Source organism: Peromyscus californicus, unplaced genomic scaffold (genome assembly GCF_007827085.1).
Source record: "Peromyscus californicus insignis strain IS unplaced genomic scaffold, ASM782708v3 Scaffold_9__1_contigs__length_137607984, whole genome shotgun sequence".
Lineage (NCBI taxonomy): Eukaryota > Metazoa > Chordata > Mammalia > Rodentia > Cricetidae > Peromyscus > Peromyscus californicus.
The window spans coordinates 17,203,656-17,229,166 of NW_026294617.1; the positions used below are offsets into that span (position 1 = coordinate 17,203,656).

A 25,511-nucleotide genomic window follows, 5' to 3' on the forward strand; every position below is an offset into this window, starting at 1 on the left:
CATGTTTATGTCATGATACTCAGTAAAGTTGAATAAGAAGTCACCAAAGCCAGATATGGTGTCCCAACCCTGTGATCACAAAATTTAGGAGGCAGACACCTTAGTTTGAGGGTTACAAAAACATCTAAGGACTGAGTGTACAATGGTGTATGGATCATACAAGTCTATGGTGGAGGAATCTGTCCCTTGTTATCTTCTACAGACCAGAACAAGCCTGCCGGCCTCTGAATAATCTCACCTCTGAGGCTCAAGGTGTCTTCTTCCATGAGGCATGTGAACCCCAAGTTCTGAGCTGTGGGAGATGTGAGTCCCTGTTGCCTTGAAATCCAAGTTCACAACATTTCTATAGTGGTAGCATCTCAGGATGTGTGAGGGTAGGGGATGGGGAGGAGGTTTTGCCAGGCTGCTGAATCAATGGAGCTGATATATTTCTGTGCATTTCCTTCTCACATTTCAATGCCCTTGTTACCTGACTGAGGGCAAGCCAAGCAAGTTTGAGGCACAAACAGTAATTATAAGGCTGAGGATAGGAGCACTTCATCAGGCTCCACCCAGTGTCCCAGGAGGTCACAGGTCATTAGGCCTGAATCACATACAGTTGCATGGGAAAGAGGCTGTATACTCAGAAGGAGGGAATACCTTTCTGTGATGGAATATCAATAGTCAGCAAACCTGATGGCGGTCATCCCTTATAAGCAGGCACAGCTGATCATAGGATGGTGCCAATTGTTTGTCCTTAGATAGTGCTGAGGAACAAGAATCAAACAAAAGAAAGCTGAATAGAAACTGTTTATAAGATAATACAATAAATTAGTACTTCCTAGGAACAATCTGTTAAACTGAAACTTAGAGAAAACAGAAGGCAGTCTTCATATAATACATGGCATTACTACTATAACCACGCTTTTGGTTTTTGGTTTTTAATGGGTGTATGTAGGCAATACAAAGAAACAGCAAATACATTTAAAAAAATCAACGAATAGATGTGTACAGCATCCAGTACAGCACAACTACGAAATCCCTCTTAAAACTAGAATGTTCCAGCTTAGTATAGAGAGATCTTTACCCAGAGGGTTTGAACTATCCTTTCTCCATAGATGCACATCCCATTAGCACATGTGTAGACATGTGACCACTATACATAAAAGCTGAACAAACAATTACATCCTAGCATCTTATTCTGTAACAGGCCTGGTTTACATACTACTTGGCTTTGGGATGTTTTAGCAGCAGTCCCAGCCCCCCAGCTAAATTCCACTTTGTATGATTTACTATGACCAAAGCATTGCCAAATCCTTTATATCACCAATTCTACTCTTCTACATCATAGCTCAGTAGAGGAGTGCTACCTAGTACATGAGATGCCATTTGTAATCTCCACAAAATTAACTCCAAATGGATCTTACACATAAATGTCAAATTCAAAGTGCAGAACTTCTAGATGATAACTTGAGAAACTATGCCTCTCTTAGTTTTGCAACCTGTCTAAGCCTTGGGAGGTTTCTCTAAGGCCCTGATGTATAGAGAGGGGAAAAAAGAGTTCCTTCTCTAAAAGTAGGATTATGCTTGGGAGAGCTGGTAAAGGTCTGGGACCAGGGCCTTTGAAGGGTTTGCTTCAGATCCTGAGAACCATCTCTTTCCACACCTGGGGCTGTGGTAATCAGTCCCAGCCACTGTGGACTTTGTTTATAATGATGTTCTAGAGATACTCTGTGTTCCTCTTGTGCAATAGTGTCTGAGTAGCCTCCTTCTGAAAATGTATACTTTCTTTTAAAACTGAACCCATTGGTTTATATTAACTAGAGACTTGCTGTGGAATTTGGCTCAAATCTCCAGCCAATCTGGGATAGGTTTGTGTTTCAGGTGGAAGCCAGGGCTGGGAACCACAGTACTGTTTCCCTTCAGCTTACCCGTTCCTGTCACTCAGCCTCACTAGCCAATCAGGGCCTCGAGCAGACCCGCCAGTCAGATGGGAGTGTTCTTCCTCTGGGTGCTAGGCTTCTGGCACAAGTCGTCTGTGGAGGAAGTCGGAAGATGGCCGGTGTGCTGTGCCGTGGGCACTGCTGTGGGTAGAGTGCTTGGCAGCCACGCCATGGTGAGCGAGAGGCTTCTGTTCTCAGACGGGGAGGAATGTTCAGCCACGGTGAGCGAGGGGCTGCTTTCCCCAGACTGGGAGGAGCGGCCAGCCGAGCCCTTGGTGCCGGTTGGTGCCGGTTGGTGGGTCCTCCTAGGGGCTGAGTGGGAAGCAGTAGCCAGATGCACATTTCATTGTGGTCCTGCGAGTCCTAAGTGTTCCTTCCTGGTCCTGTGTGTCCTGCGTGGTCCTTGCAACTCCCTGGGCTGGGGCAGCAGTCTCTGAATAACTTCACTGCATGGGCTGTTTCTGCATTGGGAACAAGACTTAGAAATATCCTTGTTGTTGATGTCACTGTGAAATGCTGGGGCCTGTAGTGCTTGTATTGTCACTATGGAAGGCAGATTTGCCAAACACGGAGAGTCCCGGTCTCTCTAGTATCTTTCAGAAGTTCTACACTTTTAACATTTAGGTTTAGTATCTGTCTGCAGTTGATTTTGTGAAGCTTCTAAAGGGCATTTCCTGTGTAGAGTAGCACTCCACTGCTAAACTGATGTAGAAGAGTAGAACGGATGGTAATAGAATTGATGGTATAGTGATTTACCCATTTTTAGGAGACATTAAGTCACAAAGTAGAATTAAGATAAGAGAGGGCTGTCTCCCAGATATCCCTAAGATAAGTAGTATGCTAACCGTGCCTTTTAGAGATTAGTATAAGATGTAAATGCTTGTTCCCCAGCATTAACCAGCCATTAAACAACATTCTCATAACAAAGGAGAAAACCCTGGTTTACAACCAGCCAAAAGGGTCCCCCCCATTCCCTGACCCCTGTCAAAGAACAGGCTTCTAACGTGTTATTCAAGGGGATGTTACAGGGTCACAACCAACATTAAGTCCTGATGTCCAATCAAGGATATATTAAGTCTAGAACAGCTGTATCTCCAGTCTTTTTGAAAAGTTATTTTGAGTCAGGGTCTCTGATGTAGATTGAGGTGGACTTGAACCCTGTCTGTATTCCCACAGGGCATTCCCCTTGCTATTGTCCTGACTAAGCAATAGGAATTCTTGGATTGCAGATCTGTAGCACCACAGAGTTCTAAAGTAACCACTTTGAGTCACATAGTAGACTGTCCATTGCAGTAACAGGAAAGGATTTGTGTGTGGATCAAGGCATCTCCCTTCAGGCCAGAAGAGGAGGAACAGTGTCCTGTGTACACTGCATGGGGAAACAGACTAGGCAATAGCTAGATCATGGGCTGGAGTATAAGGCAGTGAGCTGCAGAGGTCTCCATCATAAAAAAGGACACTCTGGGCAGGGGGAGTGGCTTTCTGTGTAATTTAACTCCTGGTATTATTCCTTCCATGTGGATGAAGATAGGCAGAGTTGGTGGGTGTACAATTTAGGGAGGGTAACTTGAAGTACTGAGTCTTCCGTTTCCAGTTAGGGAACTCTCCTATGCAGATATGTGCATTCCTGGTTGACACAGTTAAGTCAGCTCAGAGGTTTGAGACACAGGCCATTGGCTTTAACTCCATGTGTCAGCTTATAGCACCCAGCAGCTGACACTTTACATGGGAAAGTCCTGCAGTGTTTTATGAATGCCATTCTCTCTAGCAGGGAAGTGCCTACTCTGTTGCAAAGTCAGAACTGCTAAGTGTTCTTCCAATCAATTCTATCATTTTAAAAGGTCAATTAGTGTTATCATTTAAATTTCACTTTTTAAAAATGCATTGCAGCTCTAATCTCTGTTTACATTTTCCAATGTTTCCTAGCCATTAAGGATTTTATTCATTTTTTTCCCTTGGGTGCAATTTATTTATTCATATCAGTTTATAGAGCAGTGGTTCTCAACCTGAGGGGGTCAAGGCTCCCCTTAACAGGAGTGCCCTAAGACCACTGGAATACACAGATATTTTTATTACAATTCATAACAGCAGCAAAATTTTAGGTATGAAGTAGCAGTGAAAATAATTTTATAGTTGGGGGGTCACCACCTCATAAGGGACTGTTTTAAAGCATGACAGCATTAGGAAGGTTGAGAACCACTGGTTTAGAACAATGTCTCCTGTAGCTCAGGCTTGTTTTCACACTATATAATTAAGAATTGCTTTGAACACCAAATCCTGCCTCTGCTGCACAGTGCTGGGAAGACAGTCCTGCAAATCCTTCCAGGCTGGGCCTTGACTGGTCAGTGAGATGGAAAATAGACCAGTGAATGAGTACCCTCAACCTCTCTAGATTTCATTGTGAAATTACAGATGAAGTAGGACCTGTGTAAGAGTTGAGTTCACTGACCCACAGTAAAGCAGGTATAGTCACAGCACAGAAAGGGATGGCAAGAAGAGGTTGAAAGCTTTCCTGCTGTGACAGTTGACAGACAGTAGCAATGAGTAGTAAGGTCATCAATTTTAGATAGTCCATAAATGTCCTGACTGGTCATTTCTCTTTTTCACAGACCAGACAATCAAGAATCTGGATAAAGAATTTTCCTGAAACAAAATTACAGTAGTGGGCTGGAGAGATGGCTCACAGGTTAAGAGCACTGTCTGGTCTTCCAGAGGTTCTGAGTTCAATTCCCAACACCTACATGGTGGCTCACAACCATCTATAATAGGATCTGGTGCCCTCTTGTAGCCTGCAAGGATAATTGTAAACAGAACACTGTATACATAATAAATAAATAAATAAATCTTTAAAAAAATTACAGTAGTTACACCAGTTCAACCTAAATAGAAGAACTGAGTAAAATGGTGTGGCCCTGCCTAATATTACTGCTTTCCAGGTTTAAGATGTACAGCCTGGGAGAAATGCATGAGTGGTACTTAGTGTGCTCTAGTACACATCCCTAGTCTCTGGAGCACATGGCCATAAAGCCTGTTTCAACTTTCCAACATAATTTTTTTGGATTATAATGACCTCATTTCCACTATCTCTTTCCTGGCTCAAAGCCCTCCCATAGACCTTCATTGTGTTGTAATCCATGACCTGTTTCTGCTTTAACAACAGTTACTGTTTGAATGTGACCTATGTTTGGCGTCAGGTCCTCCCAGCTAGCTCTGAAGCAAAGGGTTGGCTTCACTGGGCATTGAATGTGTAATGGAATGTGCATGGAAAGGACCCTGTACCTTGGAACAGGAAGTTCTCTGGAGAATGGAAGATTCTACTAAACTACAAATTTCCCAGACTAGGGCCATGTCTGACCTTAGTGTGGAAGGGGAGAGCTGGGAGGGTTTGTGCAGTTTGAGTCATTTGATCTCTGCTCCCCCAGTAGAGATGAGCATTACTAATGTCCTGAGGTCCAACTGGGTGGTCCTAACTAATGAGGAGCTTTGGGAAGTCTTAGCCATCAGGAGCACCAGTGGGAGGGAGCTTACAGGTTATTTCCAGGATTCTCCTCTGCCTCTACTGTAGGGAGCTGTAAAGAAGACCACAGTCATGCCATGATGAGTGTTGGGGCCACTGTCCCCAGATCAGGAAGAGCAGGTTGGCTGAGCTGTCAAGAGTCTGAGCTGCTGGGACTGGGATGGACCATGAGACAGACTTTCTGTTGGTCCCTGTGGTGACCTGGGCAGTGTCCCATGGCCTCTGATCTGTAGCTACAGTTTTCCTGCCTGGCCCACGGTCAGGGCAAATCTCTGACCTGCCAGTCCCACAGCTGCTCAGACCCGACCAAGTAAACACAGAGACTTATATTGGTTACAAACTGTATGGCCGTGGCAGGCTTCTTGCTAGATGTTCTTACAGCTTAAATTAATCTATTTCTATAAATCTATACCTTGCCACATGGCTCGTGGCTTACCGGCATCTTCACATGCTGTTTGTCATTGTGGCAGCTGGCAGTGTATCTGACTCAGCCTTCCACTTCCCAGCTTTATTCTCCTCCTTTTCCCGCCTATACTTCCTGCCTGGCCACTGGCCAATCAGTGATTTATTTATTGACCAATCAGCAACACACTTGACATGCAGACCATCCCACAGCACTGATCCTTAGTGAGTGTGGATTCCCTGGGGATGTGAAGGCTCTGCCACCCTGGGATGGGAGGCTATGATGCTTGTAATATCACTGTCCAGTGTGCACACACAGGCATTGCTTCCGTGACAGTGGGAATCTGGGAAGACAGATTGGAAAACTGAAGGTCTGGTTTCTACAAGTTCTGGATGTTACATTTCCCTTTTGTGTTTGTCTTGTAAATGTTACAGACAGTTTAGAAAATGGTAGAAAGGGAGTGATGGGGATCATCCTTCAACAAGACATGATTAGAATGCTTTTAGCTTTGTGTTACTGCCAGCCACTATGGTGTGATTCAGTGAAGTTCCGTTCCAGCGGACAAAAGGGAGTTCTGAGCTGCAGAAGTATCTCAGGTTTGCATGGTTTAGGGCTGGTTGATAGGGCAGATGCCACATCTTGTGGGATGGAATAATCTATGTGGGAGGAATCAGAAATTAAATTACTCTTCTACAGTGTTTGCTGTGTGGGCATCATTGAAGCTGGGTTTGCCTGAAAACACAAGGGACCATGAAGGCTGCAGAGCTATAGCAGGATCTGCAGGAGATCACCTCCCTTTGCAGAGAAAGCTTTAGAACATGGGTCCTCTCTGGAAGAAACATCAGTACCTATCAGGTCAGAAACATAACAGCTTAAGGGTCTCTTTGAGTTAATTTTGTGAAAGTTGTGACATCTGTGTTTATTTAATTTCTATATACATAAAATCATAGGTAGCTGCCTGCCTTTTATCTTGCCCTAAAAGCATTGAATTATAGGCATGCACTGTTGCAACTGGCTTTATAATGCAGAATTAAAGGGGTAGTTGCAAGGTGAGTACTTTATCTGTTAACCCACTTTCTCAGCCCTAAGGTTTATTGAGTAGAGATTTATGAAGTGGGTCTGTTTTAAGACACAGTCTCACTTTCTAACCCTGTCTGACCTGGGAACCATTATGTAGTCGATAGGCTAGGCCTGGAACTCACAGACATCTACCTGCCTCTCCCTCATGTGACCACACTTGTCTGTAAAGAGATGTTTATCATGGATTTAGCACAGATATTAGTAGAAAGAAAGGACTTTTGGAAAAGTGTGGTCTTGTGAGGGAGAGCCACACTTAACAATTGACACAAAGCCATGTTTACATTTCTGTTGACTTTGTAAGTTACGTTTCAATGGGTCCTTAGGAATTCTTTCTGTCTCTCTATCTCTGTCTCTGTCTCTTCTTATCTTTGGTAACAAGATCATAGGTCAGTTGCTGAGGTGGCTTGGATAGGATTCTGATTTAATAAGGTAAAAGCATGGGTCAGAAGAGTTCTGCATGGTGCCTTACTCTGCATAGGGTTAATAATCCTGCCCTGAAGATTCTCAGCAAATTGCTGCTTACATCTGGGAAAGGAATGAGTCCATACTCAAAGGTTTTTATATACTTTGCCCTCAAACACGGCTCATTTGTATTTGAGATATCACCAAAAAAGGAATATTGTCCCTGTCTACACAAGCAGTATACACAAGAAATTTTATTAATTTTGTGTGATGATTAATAATGATTTTCAATTTGATAAGATCTATAATCAGCCAAGGAACACTCCTCCAGCTATACCTGTGAGGGCTTATCTAGATTATGATATTCCCTGGTGTACTTATGAGATGCCCCAGCCAGCGCAGTCTCAACATGGACGACCCACTTGCAGGAGAGAATGAAAGGGATGGGAGACAGGAAGGAAGACAGCAAGACAGGGTTCTGATCAAGCTGCAAATTCTATTCTCCTCAGCAAGGCTTATATAGCATGGGAGGGGGAGGGGGCAGGAAGGAGGAAAGGGGTGCAGGACATGCAGCTGAGGGGGGATGTGCAGGTCGTGAAGCTGCAGGATGTTGTGCTAGGTGATAAGGTCACTGGTCAGGGACCATTGTTCTGTTGCTATGCTAATTGACCGTGGGATGTTCTTTATCTTTGGTTTAGGGTCTGTGGCTTGTACTCTGGCCTACCTAGTACTTTTACATGGTTCATATTTGGTCCCTGACAATGAGAGATTATCTTGTATATTAAGTTCATTGAGAAGACTCTTGACCCTTTTAGAAGTGACAACACCATTCCATTCCATGGATTTAGTACTGAATTATGTAATAATGACCAACATTCATCACTGTCCGTTTCTTGATTGTGGATACAGTGTGATCAACCACCATTACTTCCCACCAAGGCTACTTCTTTTTTTTTTCATTTTTTCTTTATTAAGAAATTTTCTACTCACTCTACAAAATATATACCACCTACAGATCCTATCTCCTCCTTCCTCCTACCCCCAGCCCTCCTTCCCAAGCCGCTCCACATCCCCACATTCCCCAAATCAAGGTCTCCCGTGGGGAGTCAGCAGAGCCCAGCACATTGAGCCTAGGCAGGTCCAAGCCCCTCCCCACTGCACCAAGGCTGCACCTGTGCTGGGCTTCTAAAAGCCTGCCCATGAACCAGGGACTGATCCCGATCCCCCTGCCTGGGTGACCCTAAACAGTTTGAGCCGAACAACAGTCTTCCATATCTAGATGGCCTAGTCCAGTCCCATGGGGACTCCACAGCCACTAGTCTACAGTTCATGGGCTTCCACCAGTGTAGCCAGTCATCTGTGCATCTTCCCATCATGATCTCAATGTCCCGTGCCTGCAGAATCCCTCCTCTCTCTCATCGATTGGATTCTTGGAGCTCAGCCTGGCACCTGGCCATGGATCTCTGCATCTGCCTCCATTAGTCACTGGACAAAGGCTCTATGATGGTGGTTAGGGTATTCACTAGACCGGTCATCAAAGTAGACCAGTCCAGGCACCCTCTAGACCACTGCCAGCACTCCCAGGTGGGGTCATCCTTGTGGAATCCTGAGAGCCAAGGCTACTTCTTATAAACGTTCTTTTTATTCATTTTTAAAAATTGTACTTTTTGAGTGTCCACATGTTCACGCCATGACACTCAGTAAAGTTGAGTAAGAAGTCACCAAAGCCAGACATGGTGTCCAACCCTGTGATCCCAAAACTTAGGAGGCAGAGGCTGGAGTTTGAGGGTTTCAACAACATCCAAGGACTGAGTGTACAGTGGGGTATGGAGGCAGTCCCCCGGGAACAGACAAGTCTATGGTGGGCTCAGTATATTTCCCCAGACTACAATAAGCCTGTGGACCTCTGGACAATTTCACATCTGAGGATTAAGATATGTTCTATGATGAGACATGTGAACCCCAAGGTCGAAGCTGTGGGAGATGTAAGTCCCAGTTGCCTTAAAATCAGGCTCACAACATTTCTAGGGTGACAGGGTCTCAGGATGTGAGTGTACAGGATGGGGAGAAGACTTTGACAGTCCACTGATTGGATGGGGTTAATATCTTTCTATCCTTCCCTGCTCATATTTCTGTGTTCTTGTCACTTGACTGAGGGCAAGCCAAGCTGATTTGAGGTACAAATGGTAGCTGCAAGGCTGGGAATAGGATCACTTCCCAGGCTCCATCAGTGCACCATCTCCAGGAGGTCAGGACTAGATGGACCAGACAGTAGAGATTCCAGGGAGCTGATACTGGGACTCAGAGAACTGAAGCACCTCCAGTGCCCTGGGGACACTCAGGTCCTCTCCTGTCTCCTCCTGTCCTTTCCCATCTCCTTCACGTCTCCTCCTGTCTGCTGTGTCTATTCTTTACCCCTTTAGGTCCCCTCAAATTCAGTAAGCTGTCAGGTGAAAGTAGAATCCACATACAGTAGACCGAACGAATAGAAACTACCCTTGCTTTCTATCTGGGCAGAGCCCAGACAGTTTGGTAATTTGCTGGGATTCTTCTGCCTCAGTATCTTGCCTGCCAATCCAAGACTGAAGGGCTCGTGAAGAGCTGATGACACTGGAACAGATTTGAAACACCTGTGGAGAGGCCCTGAGAGGTCAGTGAGTCCAGTGGACACCTGAAGGGGTGGTAGGTTCTTGGACTGTAGGATGACCAAGGAGAGCCACAGTTGTGGAGTAGAACTGAGATGGTAGGCAAGCTGTGTGTGCTAGGGATGGCAGAGCCTGAAACATGGAGCTTCCTCAGTCTCTGAGAGCCCAGAAAGTCATTAGAGTCTCAGAACTTGTACAGTGTGATACAGGAAGCTGCTAGGTTTTGGTTTCCTTAAATGTGATTGATTCTCTGCTATTCCCCTGTTCTCCCCCTTTTTGAAAACAGTGGGCTCTTACTCTTTTTTTTTTTCAGAATATACATTTATGAGACTCTAGACTTACTAAATGTTGGAATTTTTAAAGACTTTGGGATTTAAGAAGTTGAGAATGTTCATATTTTGGGGACCATGGCAGGAAAGGTCCTGTTTGATAGGGATGTACCATAAAATTATGAATCAAGTGAATGTTTTCCCCCAAAGTTACTTTGAGTCAGGTTATTTTATCAGTTTAATAGAAATGAGATTACTTCACCACCCTGTTTGGTGCTCAAAATGAAAAGAACCTGGATATGAATTCATGGGCATCTGCGAGGCCTCTTACTGAAACACACTTTCAACATACAGGTTTGATTCCTCTTCTGTGTCACTGATGAACATTCCCTTACTACTCTCTATTACACTGTCGTCAGCCCTGCAACCATATACAACCAACAAAAACAGACTCAGCAGGTTACCTTCATGTATTTCAGCATACTTACTCATACATACTTGACAAGGAAGAAGTTGGGAGGGAAACACTGGAAAAGGGATGGAGTGAAGAGAGAACAATGGGAAAGTGATGCTGTATCTTTTAATTAAAATGTATGGAAATAAAATTTAAATAATAAAAGGGGATAGAGAAATTGCTCAGCAGGTAAGATCACTGGATGTTATTACAGAGGACCCAGGTTCCATTCCCAGAACCCACATGGTAGCTAACCATTTGTCCTAGTCATATCCTGCCCTCTTCTGGCCCCTGTAGGTACTGTGCAAAGACACATGCAGGCAAAATACCCATATAACTAAATTTTTTTAAGTTATAAAAAGGAAAGAATGGAATTCTCTACAGTGATGTCACAGTTCTGAGACAGACAGCAGCCAGGGCTTGTTAAAATGAACTCCTAGTTAAAATGATCCTGTGTGGAAGCAGCTGTGGCCTTCTTCTGAACCTGCCTGCTCAGAGGCCTTATTTGCTCAGAAGAGCCATCCAACTAAGAGCAGTGACCACAGTGCTGATAAGTGACTTTTTCTTTGTGTTTTCTGTATTTATGTTCTCTCTCCTTTGTTATTGTAAGAAGAGCATAACTCTGTATAAACATGTCTAGACCCCCCCAGTAAAATCCCAATGATTTTCTTGCTTAGAGAAAGCATTGCTTTGGAAATGACTCCACTGTTCTCCTTGCCTCATACAGGTAAGAAATCTTTCTCACGTCTTCTGTCTTGGCTCTTGTGATGACTATTCTTGGTAGCCAAACTGACTACCTCTGGAATTAACCAATACACAAAAAAATTGTGTAAGGGTAATGAAAGACTTTAGGGGCCTGCCCTAAAGAGTTTCAGAGTCCAAAGGAGACGCTACAACCAGCGGAGGAAAACTAGAACTGATGGTAGAGGAATGAATCTACTCACAATGTGTTCTTTCAGGCCATGTCTCTGTATTAAAAAATCGTCATCTCTACAATGGGTGTACTGGCCTATATACATTACAAATAGTAATTCTTTGGCAATGCAATGCAAGTCTTGAAATTCTCAGGGTCATAGAGAAAGGTGATAGGATTCACACACAGAGAGCAATAACTATAAGGTTTCATTGATGGCACAAGGTGGGAGTGGCTAGTGGAAGTTTTCTGGTGAGGTCAACCAAGGATTAAATCAATCAAGGGAATCCAAGGGGGGATTTGTGTGATCAAACTATATTCCCGAGTGTGGCTATGTATAAGGTTAAAAGTCTATTAATAGTGAAAATCACAGATAAGGAAAAACTGTTTTTTTCTCTCTGCTCTGCTTCCAAAGGCTGTTTTTCAAATGGGCAGGGTAAGCATCCTGGGTTACTAGGCAACCTGTGTAAGGAGTAGTGGAAGACCTGCAGTTTTTAGTCTGCTGTAGTACTTTTGCTATAATAAGTTGCTTAAAAGAAACTTCTTAGATCTAAGGATTGCACCTATTGCTTAAAGGTGCAGAAAAGGATAGGATTAAGCTTAATTTACACAAGAAACAGAATCTGGCACCTTCCAGGCCCTCTGACCATGGAGGCCAGGTCCTCAGAGGGTCAGTGGGAAAGTTTATTTTTCTCTGCAAACTAGCAAATAGCTGATTACCTTTCCTGCTACATCTCAGGGTAAATGCAAGCAATAAATCTCTTAAGCTAAAATCTTGTGTTGATTAACTGAGGAGAAAGGAAGTACAAGCAGTTAAGAATTTAAGGTTAGTGAGGTTACCTCAGGATAGTTTTTCTTATCTGCAGGTGAGGTAAAGCCAGGGCACATTTCTATCTGTCTAAGGGTTACAAATCAACAATGTGGTAATGCTTTGTCCTTGAACGTCTGAAAATGTCTCAAATGAAATACTTTTGCCTAGAAAGTGACAGTGCCCAATGCCTACCAATACAGATAATTGCAGGAAGTCAGATTCTAAGTTTACATTGGAAAAAGGAACAAAGACCTCATTTGGGGAAAGAGGGTTTTTTTTTTTCTTTTGCCTGCTTGACTGTCTTCACACATAGCCAGTGGAAGTTATTAATATACTCCAGATGCATAGGGGAAATTGTCCCCAATAAATGATCAATCACACTGCCAGAAGTTTTTGCAAAATGAATCCCAAGGTAGTAACAGATGGGAAAGCTAAAATTTCACACAAGAAATTCACTGCCCAAAACAGCCAATACATTCAAAAGGCAATAACTCCAAAACACCTTGCTTTTAGGCTTAACTCCTCCACCAGGGCCCCCAGTTCTAATGGGTTGACCTAGTCAATGATAGTGAATCCCTATTTCATATTTCTGTAGTTTGTAGCAATTGGATATACCTGTGAGAGATTATTCTTAATGAAAGGTTTTGAAATGGGAAGACCCTTCATTAATGTGGATCTCTGAGGTAAGATGATCCATCTTTAATCTCAGTCAGACCTTCTGGTCACAGCCTATATATATGTATGTATGTATATATGTATGTATGTGTATATATACATATATGCATATATATATGCATAGATATATATATAAAGAATATTGAAGAAGGAGCTCTTTGTCTGCCTGATTGTCATGGCTTTGCCTAGGAAGGTCATTCATTTACTCTCTTTAGAGCCCAGTTCTTAGGAATTCTAGAATATACTGAAGACCATCTGAGACATCCAGCCTCATGAATTGAAGAAGTACTGAATTCTTGACCTTTCCATTGCTAGACAGTCAATGTTGGACCAACTGGACCACAGACTGTGAGACATTCTAATAAATCCACTTTCTACCTATGTATGGAGATTTATTCTTCTCCTTTGGAAGGCATATTAATTCTTGAACAGCTGCACCTCCAGCTATTTAGAACAATGTTTCTGAGACAAACTCTCCTATGTAGACTCAAGTGACCTTGATTCCAGTCTGTGATCCCCAGGGCAATGACCTTGGTGTCCATGACTAAACATTATAAATTCTTAAATTAAGTGACTCTACCACCTCACAGTTTTAAAATTCCCCATTTGTGTCATGTAGTTGTCTATCCATTGTCAGAGGAAAAGGATTTGCATGTGGAGCATGACTTCTGCCTTCAGAGGAGATAGGAGGAATAGTTTATTGTGTGCACTTCAGGGGGAAACAGGGTAGGCAATCAGCTGCTAGAATCATCATTATGAAAAAGGACCTGAATGTGGCAGGGGGAGTGATTTTGTAGTTTCCCAGCATGTTTTAATTCCTGTCATGTGAATGAACACAGACCAGATTGGTGGGTGTACAATTTGAGAAAGTTAGTTTGAGCCAATGAATATTGAATTCTAATTAGACAACTCTCCTTTGCAGATATGTTCGGTCTTGCTTGACAAAGTTAAGTCAGTTCAGAGGATTGAGAAATAGACCATTGCCTGTAACTCTGTGTGTCAGGTTACAGATCTCAGCAGCCAACGTGAGCATGTAGGCAAGAGCAATCAGTATTTTATTAAGTGCATTTCCTCAACTAGGGAAGGTCCTACTCTTTTTTTTTAAGTCAATATAGCTAATATAGCTAAGCATTTTTATCTTAAAAATAAATTACTTTTATCATGCTAAAAAGACAATTATTGTTATTCTTTTTTACATTTCTTTTTCTTTAAGTGCATTTTTTTTAATCTCCATTTGTTTCTGTTTTCCAGTGTTTCTTGGTCATTAATAGTGTCATTCCCTTTCTCTCAAGTGCTGTTGATTTTTTATTTCTGTTTAGAGCAATGTTTCCTGTAGGCTTGCCTCATGCAACGTAATTGAGAATTGTTTTGAAAACCTAATCCTTCCTCTGGTGCCCAGTGCTGGAAAGACAGTCCTTAAACTCCTTCTAGGCTGGGTCTTGACTGGTCAGTGAGAAGGAAACATAGACCAGTGAATCAGTGTCCTCCAATCTCTCTGGCTTTTATTGGGGACATAGAAATGAAGAGGGACCTGGCCAAGAATGGACTTTAATGACCAACTTTGAAGCTGGTATAATGACAGTGCAGAAAGGGAGGGGCAGGAAGGAGGGTAAAATATTTCCTGCTTTGGCAGTAGTTGAGATTAGCAATGTGGTAGTTAATCAATTTCAGATGCTCCATAAATGTCCTGACTAGTCATTTCTTGGGATTCACAGACCCGGACAATCAAGAATCTAGATAAAGGACTAACCTTATCATGAAACCAAATTACTGTAGTTACAGGAATTCAAGGAAAATAGAAGATCTGGGTAAAATGATGTGGCCCTGCCTAAGAGGACTATTATTTTTCTGGTTTGAGATGTTCAACCTGAGGGAAAAGGTGTGACTTATCTTTGGTGTGTTCTCATACAAATCTGTAGTTTCTGCAGCACATGACTCTAAAGCCTTTTTAACTTTTTCAAATAGTTCTTTGAGATTATAACTACATCATGTCCACAGTCTCTTTCCTACCTGCAAGGCCTACCATTGCCCCTCATGTTTTCTAATTCATGGCCTGTTTTTGCCTTAAAAATAGTTAAACAGTAACAACACTTGCTTTTTGAATGTGGCCTATATTTGGCTGTAGGAGTTCCCAGCTAAGAAGCAAAGGGTTTGCTGCATTGTACATTGAGTGTGTAATGGATTGTTCACACAAAGCATTCCATGCCTTGGAAGAGGGACCAGAAGTAGTCCAGAAGACTTAAAGAATTTCCACTAAAATACTAGGTAAATACCTGTTTACTGGGGTAGAATTGCAGAGTAGGGAAGGCCTGTGATATATGAGTCACTTGATCTCTGGTCACCCAATTGGGGGGATGTTAATGTCCTGAGGCTCAGCTGGGTGGCCTAGGCTAATGTGGGACCCTGGGAAGATTTAGCAATCCCGAGTACCAATGGGAGGTAGCTATAGAGAGCTGTGAGGGAGACCAGAAGCCATGCCATCGTGAGTGTGGGGTCACCGTCTTCACTGTCACAGAGCAGGAACAGTTCTTGTGAGCTGCAGAGGTTTCAAAGTTGTGTGTGGTTTTGGGTGGGTGGATAGGGCAGATTCCACATCTTATGACATAATCCGCATGGCAGGAAATTGACATTTATTCTCTTACAGTGTTTTCTGTATGGGCGTCCATAGGACTAGGTTTGCCTGAAACCACAGGAGGATATTATAGTTTGCAGAACCATAGCAGGAGATCACTTCCATTTGCAGAGAGAACTCTGGAGCATGGGACCTCTCTGTTTTGAAGAAATAACAGTAGCTAGAGGGTTAGAAACATAACAGTTCAATGGTCACTTGGAGGCAGTTTTGTGGAAGTTGTGATATCTGTGTCTATTTAGTTTCTATACACATAGAATCATAGGGAGCTGGGTAATATTTGTCAAGATCACATTTTTCCTGGCTGAGTTTCCTTTGGTCTTTTGATTAAAAGAGGAGTATATTTTTCTGTTTTATTCTTGGCTTTTTCTCTCTATCTGATTTGTTCTTTCATAAATATTGCACACATTCTTAATTGGCATAGCTTTGTGTTAATTTAGAAGTCACATTGTGTCAGTGTGTGTGCTATCTTTTCATAATCCTATAGAGCATTCTGTGCTGTGGGATGTCTTTCTGTATGCTTGAATATGTGTTGCTCCCATTGGGTAATAAATAAAACTACATTGGCTTATGGCAGGAGCCAGGTGGGAAAATCCAAGAGAGATAGGAGAGGAGAAAGGAGAGTGGGGAAGATGCCAAACTGCCATCCTAGGAGCAACATGTAGTGGGACACAGGTAAAGCCATGGAAGATCTGGTAATGCATAGATTAATAGTTATGGGATGAGTCAAGCTATAAGAACTAGCTAGCAAGAGGCCTGCCTTAGGCCATACAGGTAATAATTAATATTAAGCCTCTGAGTGATTATTTATAAGCAACTGCGGAACTGTGGAGCTGGGTGGGACAAGAGAAACTTAGGGTTAAAATTATGAGTTTTTCCACTTTGCATGTAGCTTTGGAATTAAATATCATGTTATAAAATTTTGGGAATATTCTTCGGATTGTATCCAATTCATGCTGCAAATTTACCAGAGCCAACACCGTAATATTGATGCATAATGTTCCTAAGTATCATATATTTACTTCTTTATATTATTTAGGTTTTGTTGTTATTGTTGTTGTTAAATTATGAAATGTAGACAAATTTCAAAATGGTCTTATTAAATAAAAAACATGGAGCCAAATATAGGGGTGAAAGCCTTAGGGAGATCAGGATTAAAGGCGTGTGCTAACACTGCATGACTTCTTTGTTTACTTATAATGGCTGTTCCTCTGATCTCTAGGCAAGCCTTATTTATTAAAGCACAAATAAAATATCACCACATTTCAGCACAATGAAAGACTTTTAGTTTGTTGGATTAGAAAGTACTAAGGGGCTTAGCAGGTGACTTGCCACATATTCTTCTTGGGGGTTTCCTGAGTTCATATACCAACACTCTAGTTGGAAGGCCCCTAACCACTTGTTACTCCATATACTGGATATCTGACCCCCACTTCTCTGCTCTGTCCCCTGTACACACTGAAATCATTTACTCTCCAACACAAACATACACATAAAAATGGGAATAAACTTGTTTTTGAAAGTGTTTGTGACTTACAAAGCAATTAGAGCAAAAAAAGTTTTTTTTTAGGTGTATGATACAAATCACACTGTTTCTTTAAAAATGTGTTATCTTGCATTTGGTTTTAATAAGATTTCTTTTGCTTACTCTGATGTTTACTTATATGCACTCATCCATCATACTCATCCATTCATAATAGCCAGGAACTGCTATGTCTCTAAGAGATTGTGTTGATTGATGATTGATGTGAGAAGGCTCTTCCACTGAGGTTGCAATATCCCTAATCAAGTGGGCCTGAGATGGATGAGAGGGCTAGCTAAGCATGAGAGAGTGACCAAGGGAGAGAGAAAGGCAGTAAGCAGTTTCCCTGTGCTTTTTGCCTTCAATTGTTTGCTTAAATTTCTATCCTAAGCTCTCAAAATGATGGACTGTGATCTGGCAATATCAGCCAAATAAACCTGTTCATTACCTGAGATGGTTTTGGTTAGAGAATTTAATCACAGCAAGAAACAAGCAAGTTAGAACAAAATGTGGTATACCAGAAGTAGTTTTGTTAATGCAAAGGACCTTGGATTAATGACTTTTGGAGGAATATTGAAGATATTAGTACTTTAGATGGCAAAATCCATAGATAGTTGTACACATAGCTTAATTGGCTATTCTTGTAGGATTGGGAAGATGGGAGTGTTGAGAGTAGTGCATACAGTGGAGCTTGAGGTCATAGGAATTCAGTGGGAACTAGACTCCATGAAAAATTTAGCTAGAGGTCATTTGTATAATATTTTGGCCCAAAATTGTTCTTACTTTCTCCATTCCATTAGAAATTGAGTAAGCCATAAATAAAAAGTAGTGAGCTGATTTCTTAGACAATATATTGATTCTGTTGCTTGCTTATTACTGATGACTCATTCAGGTTCTACAGTGAAAAACAAGTGGGGCAGAAAGAAATGAAAAGTCTGTGTTTTGTAGAGAAAAACAGCACTATGTAGTTTCAGATGACAGTCCACTTGTGAAGCCAATAGGTACTTTCAAGGAGACTGTTACTGTTAAAGAGAACTCCCTTGCTCTCTACAGTAGAAGCCTATCAGTGTGTTCTAAGTGTAAGACTCCATCAGCTAAACCTTCAGTTTATGAATGGATTGAGCAAAGTGATTTCTACTCCCAGGATGCAACTTTACACAGAGCCTGCTGTAACTTTGGTCGAAGCACGGCAGGGTCCATCACAACTTAGAAGCCAAATTTGGGGGGAGTCACCCATGTTGTATTGGTTCTGGAAACGGGAAAGATGCACAATTTAAAGGTCATAGACTCTTTCTCTGTGGTATCTGTTTAGCACTGTTGCACCCATCTATGTTTGGCAGTCAGAAACTCTGAGGAGGCTATGAGTGTTCATTGCATAAAGTTGTGAAGATGAAGCTGGGTTGCATTTTGAGACCATAGGATGTGGTGATATTTTAATTGTGCTGAAATGTGATTTTATTTGTATGTTAATAAACAAAGTTTGCCCGGAGATCAGAGGTCATTAGTGAGGCAGGAACAGAATTCAGGTGGTGGTAGCCCACGCCCTTAATCCGATCACATGGCAGGCAGAGTGTCTGTGTGGTTGAGGACACAGCCAAGTGTGGTGACCTGAACCTTTAATCCCAGTTCCAACCATAGAGACCTGGAGGTCTGTATAGATAGGCAGTGATAAGGAAGTCATGCCAATGAGAAGGCAGAACGCAAAGGCAATAAAAAGACAAGTCACAAAGGAAGAAGGTCTCTCTCTCTGGGGAAGCGACGGTGACTAGGTGGTAAGATAAGGTGGCCTTGGTTCTTCACTAGTACTTTTAACTGTGTATTTGGCTCTGTGCTTCTTATTTAATAAGACTGTTTAGAATTTTGTTTACAATGGGTTGTTGAAATACCCAAGCTTTGGGACATCTGCCATGGGGAGCTGCATACATGGAGTAGAAGTAGAACTGGAGAGACATGTATGAAAAGTTGCAGGGTTAAAGCCATCTAAGCCCTTTGAGAATGAAGCCCCATGTATCTTAGATAGAGCTACAGGATTTGGTTTTTTGCTCTGCTGAGTTTTAGTCTTGCCTTGGTCCAATCTTGCCTCTCTGTACCTATATTCCTCTGTTTTCTTTTTTAAAATTTATTTTTCTCTCACACAATACATCCCAAATGCAGTTTTCCCTCCCCTACTCCTTCCCTGTTCTCCTCTCCCCTAGATCCCCTCCTCTTCCATATCTCTTCAGTAAAGGGCAGATCTCCCATGGATTATCAACCAAACATGACACAACATGTTACAATAAGACTAGGCAGAAACCCTCATATGAAGACTGGATGAGGCAACCCAGTAGGAGAAAAAATTCCCAAGATCAGGAATAGTGTTGGGGGTACTGGAAGTATGGAGGAGGTCCATGGGTAGACATCCTACATGGATATCGGATGGCTGGTATGGCTTCTGGTCCAAAAGGGAGTCTTTGCCTGAGTTTGTCTATGTGTTCTTCTGGCTTATATGACCTGTACTTGATGTCCAAGTTGGTGGTGGCTGGAGGGTTGGTGGGGGATTGTGTCTATGGGAACAAAAAGAATTAGGAAGTTCCATGGGCTGGTGTCCTACCTGTTCTTCTGGCTTGTGTGGCCTGAACATGAGCATGGGCTGACTACCTGAGTTTTGTACTGGAACCTGGCCACATTCCTCTTTCTGAATGAGAATATATCCTGTGCCATTGCATGTTGCAAAGGTTTAATTTGTTTCTTGATTTTAGAATATTTTACATTCAAGAGATTGGCTAATGAGCCTGGAATGTAGGTTTTTGTACATGTTAAGCATATGCTGTTTTGCTGAGCTTCACCCACATCATGAATTTGAAATCTGGCAGAGTATATCATTCTTTTTCTAGAATGGCAGTAATCATAACATTAAAACTGCCTGAGCCTTCTGAATCATTCAATTGCAGGTGTGTGTGGAAAGTCCCATAAACACCTGTGAGTTCTTTCTACCTTTTTTGTTCAATTTATTTTTATAGGTGAGATAGGGTCTTACTAATATTTAACTCTATCCTGAAATTCATTGCATAGGCCAGGCTGTCATGCAACTCAATCAAATACACCTGCCTTTGCCTTGAGACTGGGCATGAGCCAATACACACAGCTTGCCCATCATTTTTGTAGTTAGTGATTATTCATTCAGATTCTCTGATGTATACTCCGATCTCTTGCCTCTCTATGTCTCTTAATAGGCTTTTCTCCTGCAAGGCTATATCCTAGACAAAGTGTGAAGAAATTACAGAGGTGAACCTCATTGTTCAGTTTTTTTTCTAAAATGAATTGATTAGAACTTCTGTGTTATTCAATAAGTGTGGTAAGCCCCAGAATTATGTGAATATATTGTCAAAGAAGTATACATTAGCATGCTGTCAGTATCATACTCTGTTGGACACATGTATGGGATATTTTAGACTGCAGTGACCTATGATGATGTGCATATTGACTTCACTTGGGAGGAGTGGATTTTGCTGGATCCTTCTCAGAAGAATCTCTACAAAAATGTGATGCTGGAGACCTACAGGAACCTCACTGCTATAGGTAAGACTGAGTTTTCCATCACGTTTTAAAATAATAGGAAAACAGTTTCTTAGTTATTGATATACTTCTGTAATTTCTATTGAGAAAGAAGAAGAATGAGGTGAATAAATCTGGCATGGCTCTAAGGTTCACTGAAGATAGTAACTTAAATTTTGCAGTTTCCCATATAATATCATTCATTTTCTGGTGCTGTATTTTAGGCTACAGTTGGGAAGACTATAATATTGAAGAACATTATCAAAGTTCTGGAGGACATGCAAGGTAATTTCATGTGCAAGCTGATACAAATGTGCCTATGGAGAAATTGTAATGTATCCTGGAAGTTTAAAACAAAAGTAATAGTGTAAATAAGCACAGTTTAAAGTGTACTGATGATTGTTATATTCTCACGAGACCAACTACCTCAATGTCACGTAACTGATATGTGTTTGCAAGGCATTGCTCTAAGAAAGAACACAGGGAAACAATGCCTTATCTGATATCCCCATTTGAATTGCAGCTCCATGGTACCTAGGCTATAGAACAGCCAATCTGTTTAATTTCATGTCACTCAGGTATTGCATAAAGAATTCATGTTGGATAGGTGAGATGTATATATCCAAAACCTTCTAGTAAGCAAATAATTCAGAGTAAACTAGTGCTACTCTTTTACTTGTTGTGACTTTTCTAAGTTTAGTGAAAGGGATAGATTATGAGAGTCAAGAAGTTGTTGTGGAGAATCCTTAATCCCTATATCACATGTTTGTGAGGAACAGAAAGTCAAGCTGTGTGAATGCAGTGTAGAAACATTTTATTTATTAGTTTTCCTTTATCAGTATATCATATGTCACTCTGGATACAAGCCATGAGAGCAGGGGTATATGAAAGGAAGCAATATAACTCTCTCACACACAGCAATTAGAAGATACATAGTAGTCACTTTGAGTAGAATTTTTGAATGTGATACAAGTTTAAAATTAATTGCTTTGCCAAGTTCATTGGGAATACATCAACAAACTCACACTGCAGAAAAGCTCCATGAGCATTGGAATATATAAATATGTCTGTTTGTCCTGGTTCACTTTGCAAATGTAGTATGACTCACACTATTGGAATATTTATGAATGCAATCAGTATGTTAAAGCTCTGAGTTCTTCTAGTTCTCTTCAAATATGTGAAGAATCTCATATAGAAAAATGATGTTACAAATGTGGACCCTCTAATAAAGGTTCTTACCATTACAGATACCTTCCAAGACAAAAAACATCCCTAAATGTTGGAGAACACTATGAGTGTATACTTTAAGATCTTATTTGTCTTAAAGATTAGAACATATTATAAAATTAATTCATATAGATAAAAATATTCATCAGTTAATAAATGTGAGAAAGCTTTTACTTGTGCCAATTATCTTTACAGGTTCAAAAAATGTCATACTGGAAAGAAACCCTGTGAATATACTCAATGTGCAAAAGCTTTTTCATATCATAGTCATCTTCAGAAGCATGAAAATTTTCATACTGAAGAGAAACCCCATGACTGTATTCAGTATGGTGAAGCCGTTGCACACAACAGTATTCTCCAAATACTTAAAGGAACATGTGCTGGAATGAAAACCAATGAAAGTAATCAGTATGGTAAAGCCTTCACAAGTCATGGTCATCTCCAAATACATAAAAGAACACATACTGGAGAGAAACCATATGAATGTAATCAATGTGGTAAAGCCTTTAAATATGCCAGTAATCTCAGAGTACATAAAATAGCACATGCTGGAAAGAAACCCTACAAATGTAATCAATGTGATAAAGCTTTTTCACAACACAGTAATCTTCAAATTCATGGAAGAACACATTCTGGAGAGAAAGCCTACAAATGTAATCAATGTGCTACAGACTTTGGATGTGCCAGTAATCTCCAAATATATGAAAGAACACATACTGGTGAGAAACCCTACAAATGTAATCAATGTGATAAAGCCTATTCAGAACTCAAAACTCTCCCAATACATAAAAGGACACATTCTGGAGAGAAATCCTACAAATGTAATCAATGTGATAAAGCCTTTTCACAATACAGATATCTCCGAATACATAAAAGGACACATTCTGGAGAGAAACCTTACAAATGTAGTCAATGTGATAAAGCCTTTTATCAACATAGTCATCTCCAAAGACATGAAAGAACACATACTGGAGAGAAACCCTACAAATGTAATCAATGTGGTAAAGCCTTTTCACAATACAGTAATCTTCAAATGCATGAAAGAACACATACTGGAGAGAAACCCTACAAATGTAATCAATGTGATAAAGACTTTGCATGTGCCAATAATCTCCAAATACATGAAAGAACACATACTGGAGAGAAACCATATGAATGTAATCAATGTGGTAAAGCCTTTGTATGTGTGAGTAGTCTCCAAATTCATAAAAGAACACATACTGGAGAGAAACCCTACAAATGTAATCAATGTGATAAAGCCTTTGCATATGCCAGTAATCTCAGAGTACATAAAAGAACACATACTGGAGAGAAACCCTACAAATGTAATCAATGTGATAAAGACTTTGCATGTGCCAAAAATCTCCAAATACATGAAAGAACACATACTGGAGAGAAACCCTACAAATGTAATCAATGTGATAAAGCCTTTGCATATGCCAGTAATCTCAGAGTACATGAAAGAAGACATACTGGAGAGAAACCCTACAAATGTAATCAATGTTATAAAGCCTTCACATATGCCAGTAATCTCAGAGTACATAAAAGAACACATACTGGAGAGAAACCCTACAAATGTAATCAATGTGATAAAGCCTTTTCACGACACAATCGTCTCCAAAAACATGAAAGAAGACATACTGGAGAGAAACCCTACAAATAGAATCAATGCGATAAAGCCTTTTCATAATAATGTAATCTTCAAATGCATGAAAGAACACATTCTGAAGAGAAACCCTATAAATGTAATCAGTGTGATAAAGGCTTTGCATGTGCCAGTCATCTCCAAATACATAAAAGAATACATTCTTGACAGAAAGCCTATGAATGAAACCAACATGGTAATACCTTTGTATGTCACAATAATCTTAGACTACATAAAAGAATACATACTAGAGAGAAAGTTATGATTGTGATCAGTGTGGTAAAACCTTTGCAAATCAAGGTCATCTTTGAATATATAAAAGAACGTATACTGGAGAGAAATCCTATGATTAAGCCTTTTCACAGCACAATCATCTCCACATATATGAAAGAACACATGCTGGAGAGAAACCCTACCAATGTAATCCAAGTAATAAAGACTTTTCACAAAATAATCTTCTATATACATAAAAGAACACATACTAGAGTTATGAATGTTATCAATGTGATAAAACTTTGGATGTGCTAGTAATCTCCAAATACATAAAAGAACTCATACTAGTGAGAAACCCTTCAAATATAATCAATGTGATAAAGCCTTTCATGACACAATCATCTTCAAATACATAAGAGAACACATTTTGGAGATAAACCCTATGAATATGACCAATGTGGTAAAGCCTTTACATGAATCAGCACTCTTTGAAGTCATAAGAAAAATTCATACTGCAAAGAAACCCTATAAAAGTAGTGAGTGTGGCAAAGTTTTGCACTTCATTTAGTCTTTATACAAGAGTAAAACTTTTAGTGTGTAATTGGCTTCTTAAAGCTTTTTCAATTCACAGTAGTCTTTGAGGGCCTGAGAAAATTAATACTCAAGGAAATCTGGCCATAAAGGTTTTGGAAGATCTTTACCCAACAGACTTACATTCAGTTATACAAGTTTATTCTGGACAAAATACCTGACAAGTGTCACCTATCTGTTCAAGCATTATGATGTTCCTCTTATTTTGTTTGCACCATCAAACTCATATGGACAAAATGATGAGGTAGCACTTTTCTATTCTACAATTCTCTTCAGTTACATGAAATAAGGCATCCAGGTTTAACACTTAATGGGTGTGTATTAGTGCCTTTTCTGTTGCTGTGATAAAACATTATGTCTAAGTAAGTCAACTTACTAAAAGTTGGCCTTTGGGTCCAGAAGGATCCAGGATAACCATGAAAGTGGCATGGCAACAAGTGTCAAACATGGCAGCTAAAGCAGAAAGCTTTGAACTCACATCTTCCACCTTTGGCATGAATGTGAAAGTGGGAACTGGAAATGGTGTGTGGATGTGAACTCTCATGCTCACTCCCAGGGAGGTACTTTTTCCAGCAGGGTGAGCATTACATATATATCTTCCCAAATGATACCACCAACTAAGAAAGATTGATTTCTCTGACTTCAAGCCTATGTGCTTGCTTTCTGTTACATGAATCAGTTCATGATGAAGAAAAATGTAAGTAAGCCTTTTAATGCCTCAACAACTGAGTTACAGGAATAAATGCTTACAAGAGAAAAATGTTCTTGAGTGAAAATCTGATTATTTAAAGATTTTTTTTAAATTTTAGTTATGTGATGTCAGTGTGTCTTTGTGTGGGTATGTGCATAGAGATTCCCCAAAAGTTTAGATCCTTGGATCTCCTTTTAGCAGGAATTATAGGAAGTTGTCAAAAACCCAACCTTTGTCCTGGGAATGACCTTCTCTTAACTGCTTGGCTATATCTCTCACCCTGTACACATTTTTAAGCCTTCACATATGATCTTGATGTCAGAAAATAGGAAATAATTCATACCTCTATTGGGGTAAACAATTTGGTA

At 40.7% G+C, this 25,511-nt stretch overlaps 1 protein-coding gene across 1 annotated transcript; it reads left to right on the top strand.

Moving 5' to 3' along the window:
• The first annotated feature begins 1,977 nt into the window (after positions 1-1,977).
• LOC128105566 (zinc finger protein 431-like) lies at positions 1,978-25,214 on the top strand. Its single transcript, XM_052730812.1, has 4 exons — positions 1,978-2,143; positions 20,674-20,800; positions 21,001-21,061; positions 22,199-25,214. The coding sequence occupies exons 1-4, from the start codon at positions 2,093-2,095 to the stop codon at positions 23,664-23,666; spliced, it is 1,707 nt and encodes a 568-aa protein (XP_052586772.1). The 5' UTR covers positions 1,978-2,092; the 3' UTR covers positions 23,667-25,214.
• The last annotated feature ends 297 nt before the right edge of the window (positions 25,215-25,511 follow it).

What these genes read in the sequence shown, in the direction of transcription:
- LOC128105566 (XM_052730812.1), top strand. Translation starts at nt 2,093, where the DNA reads ATGGTGAGCGAGAGGCTTCTGTTCTCAGACGGGGAGGAATGTTCAGCC. An exon ending in CAGGAACCTCACTGCTATAG is followed by an intron (nt 20,801 to 21,000) that starts GTAAGACTGAGT and finishes GCTGTATTTTAG; the next exon opens with GCTACAGTTGGGAAGACTAT. An exon ending in AGTTCTGGAGGACATGCAAG is followed by an intron (nt 21,062 to 22,198) that starts GTAATTTCATGT and finishes TTATCTTTACAG; the next exon opens with GTTCAAAAAATGTCATACTG.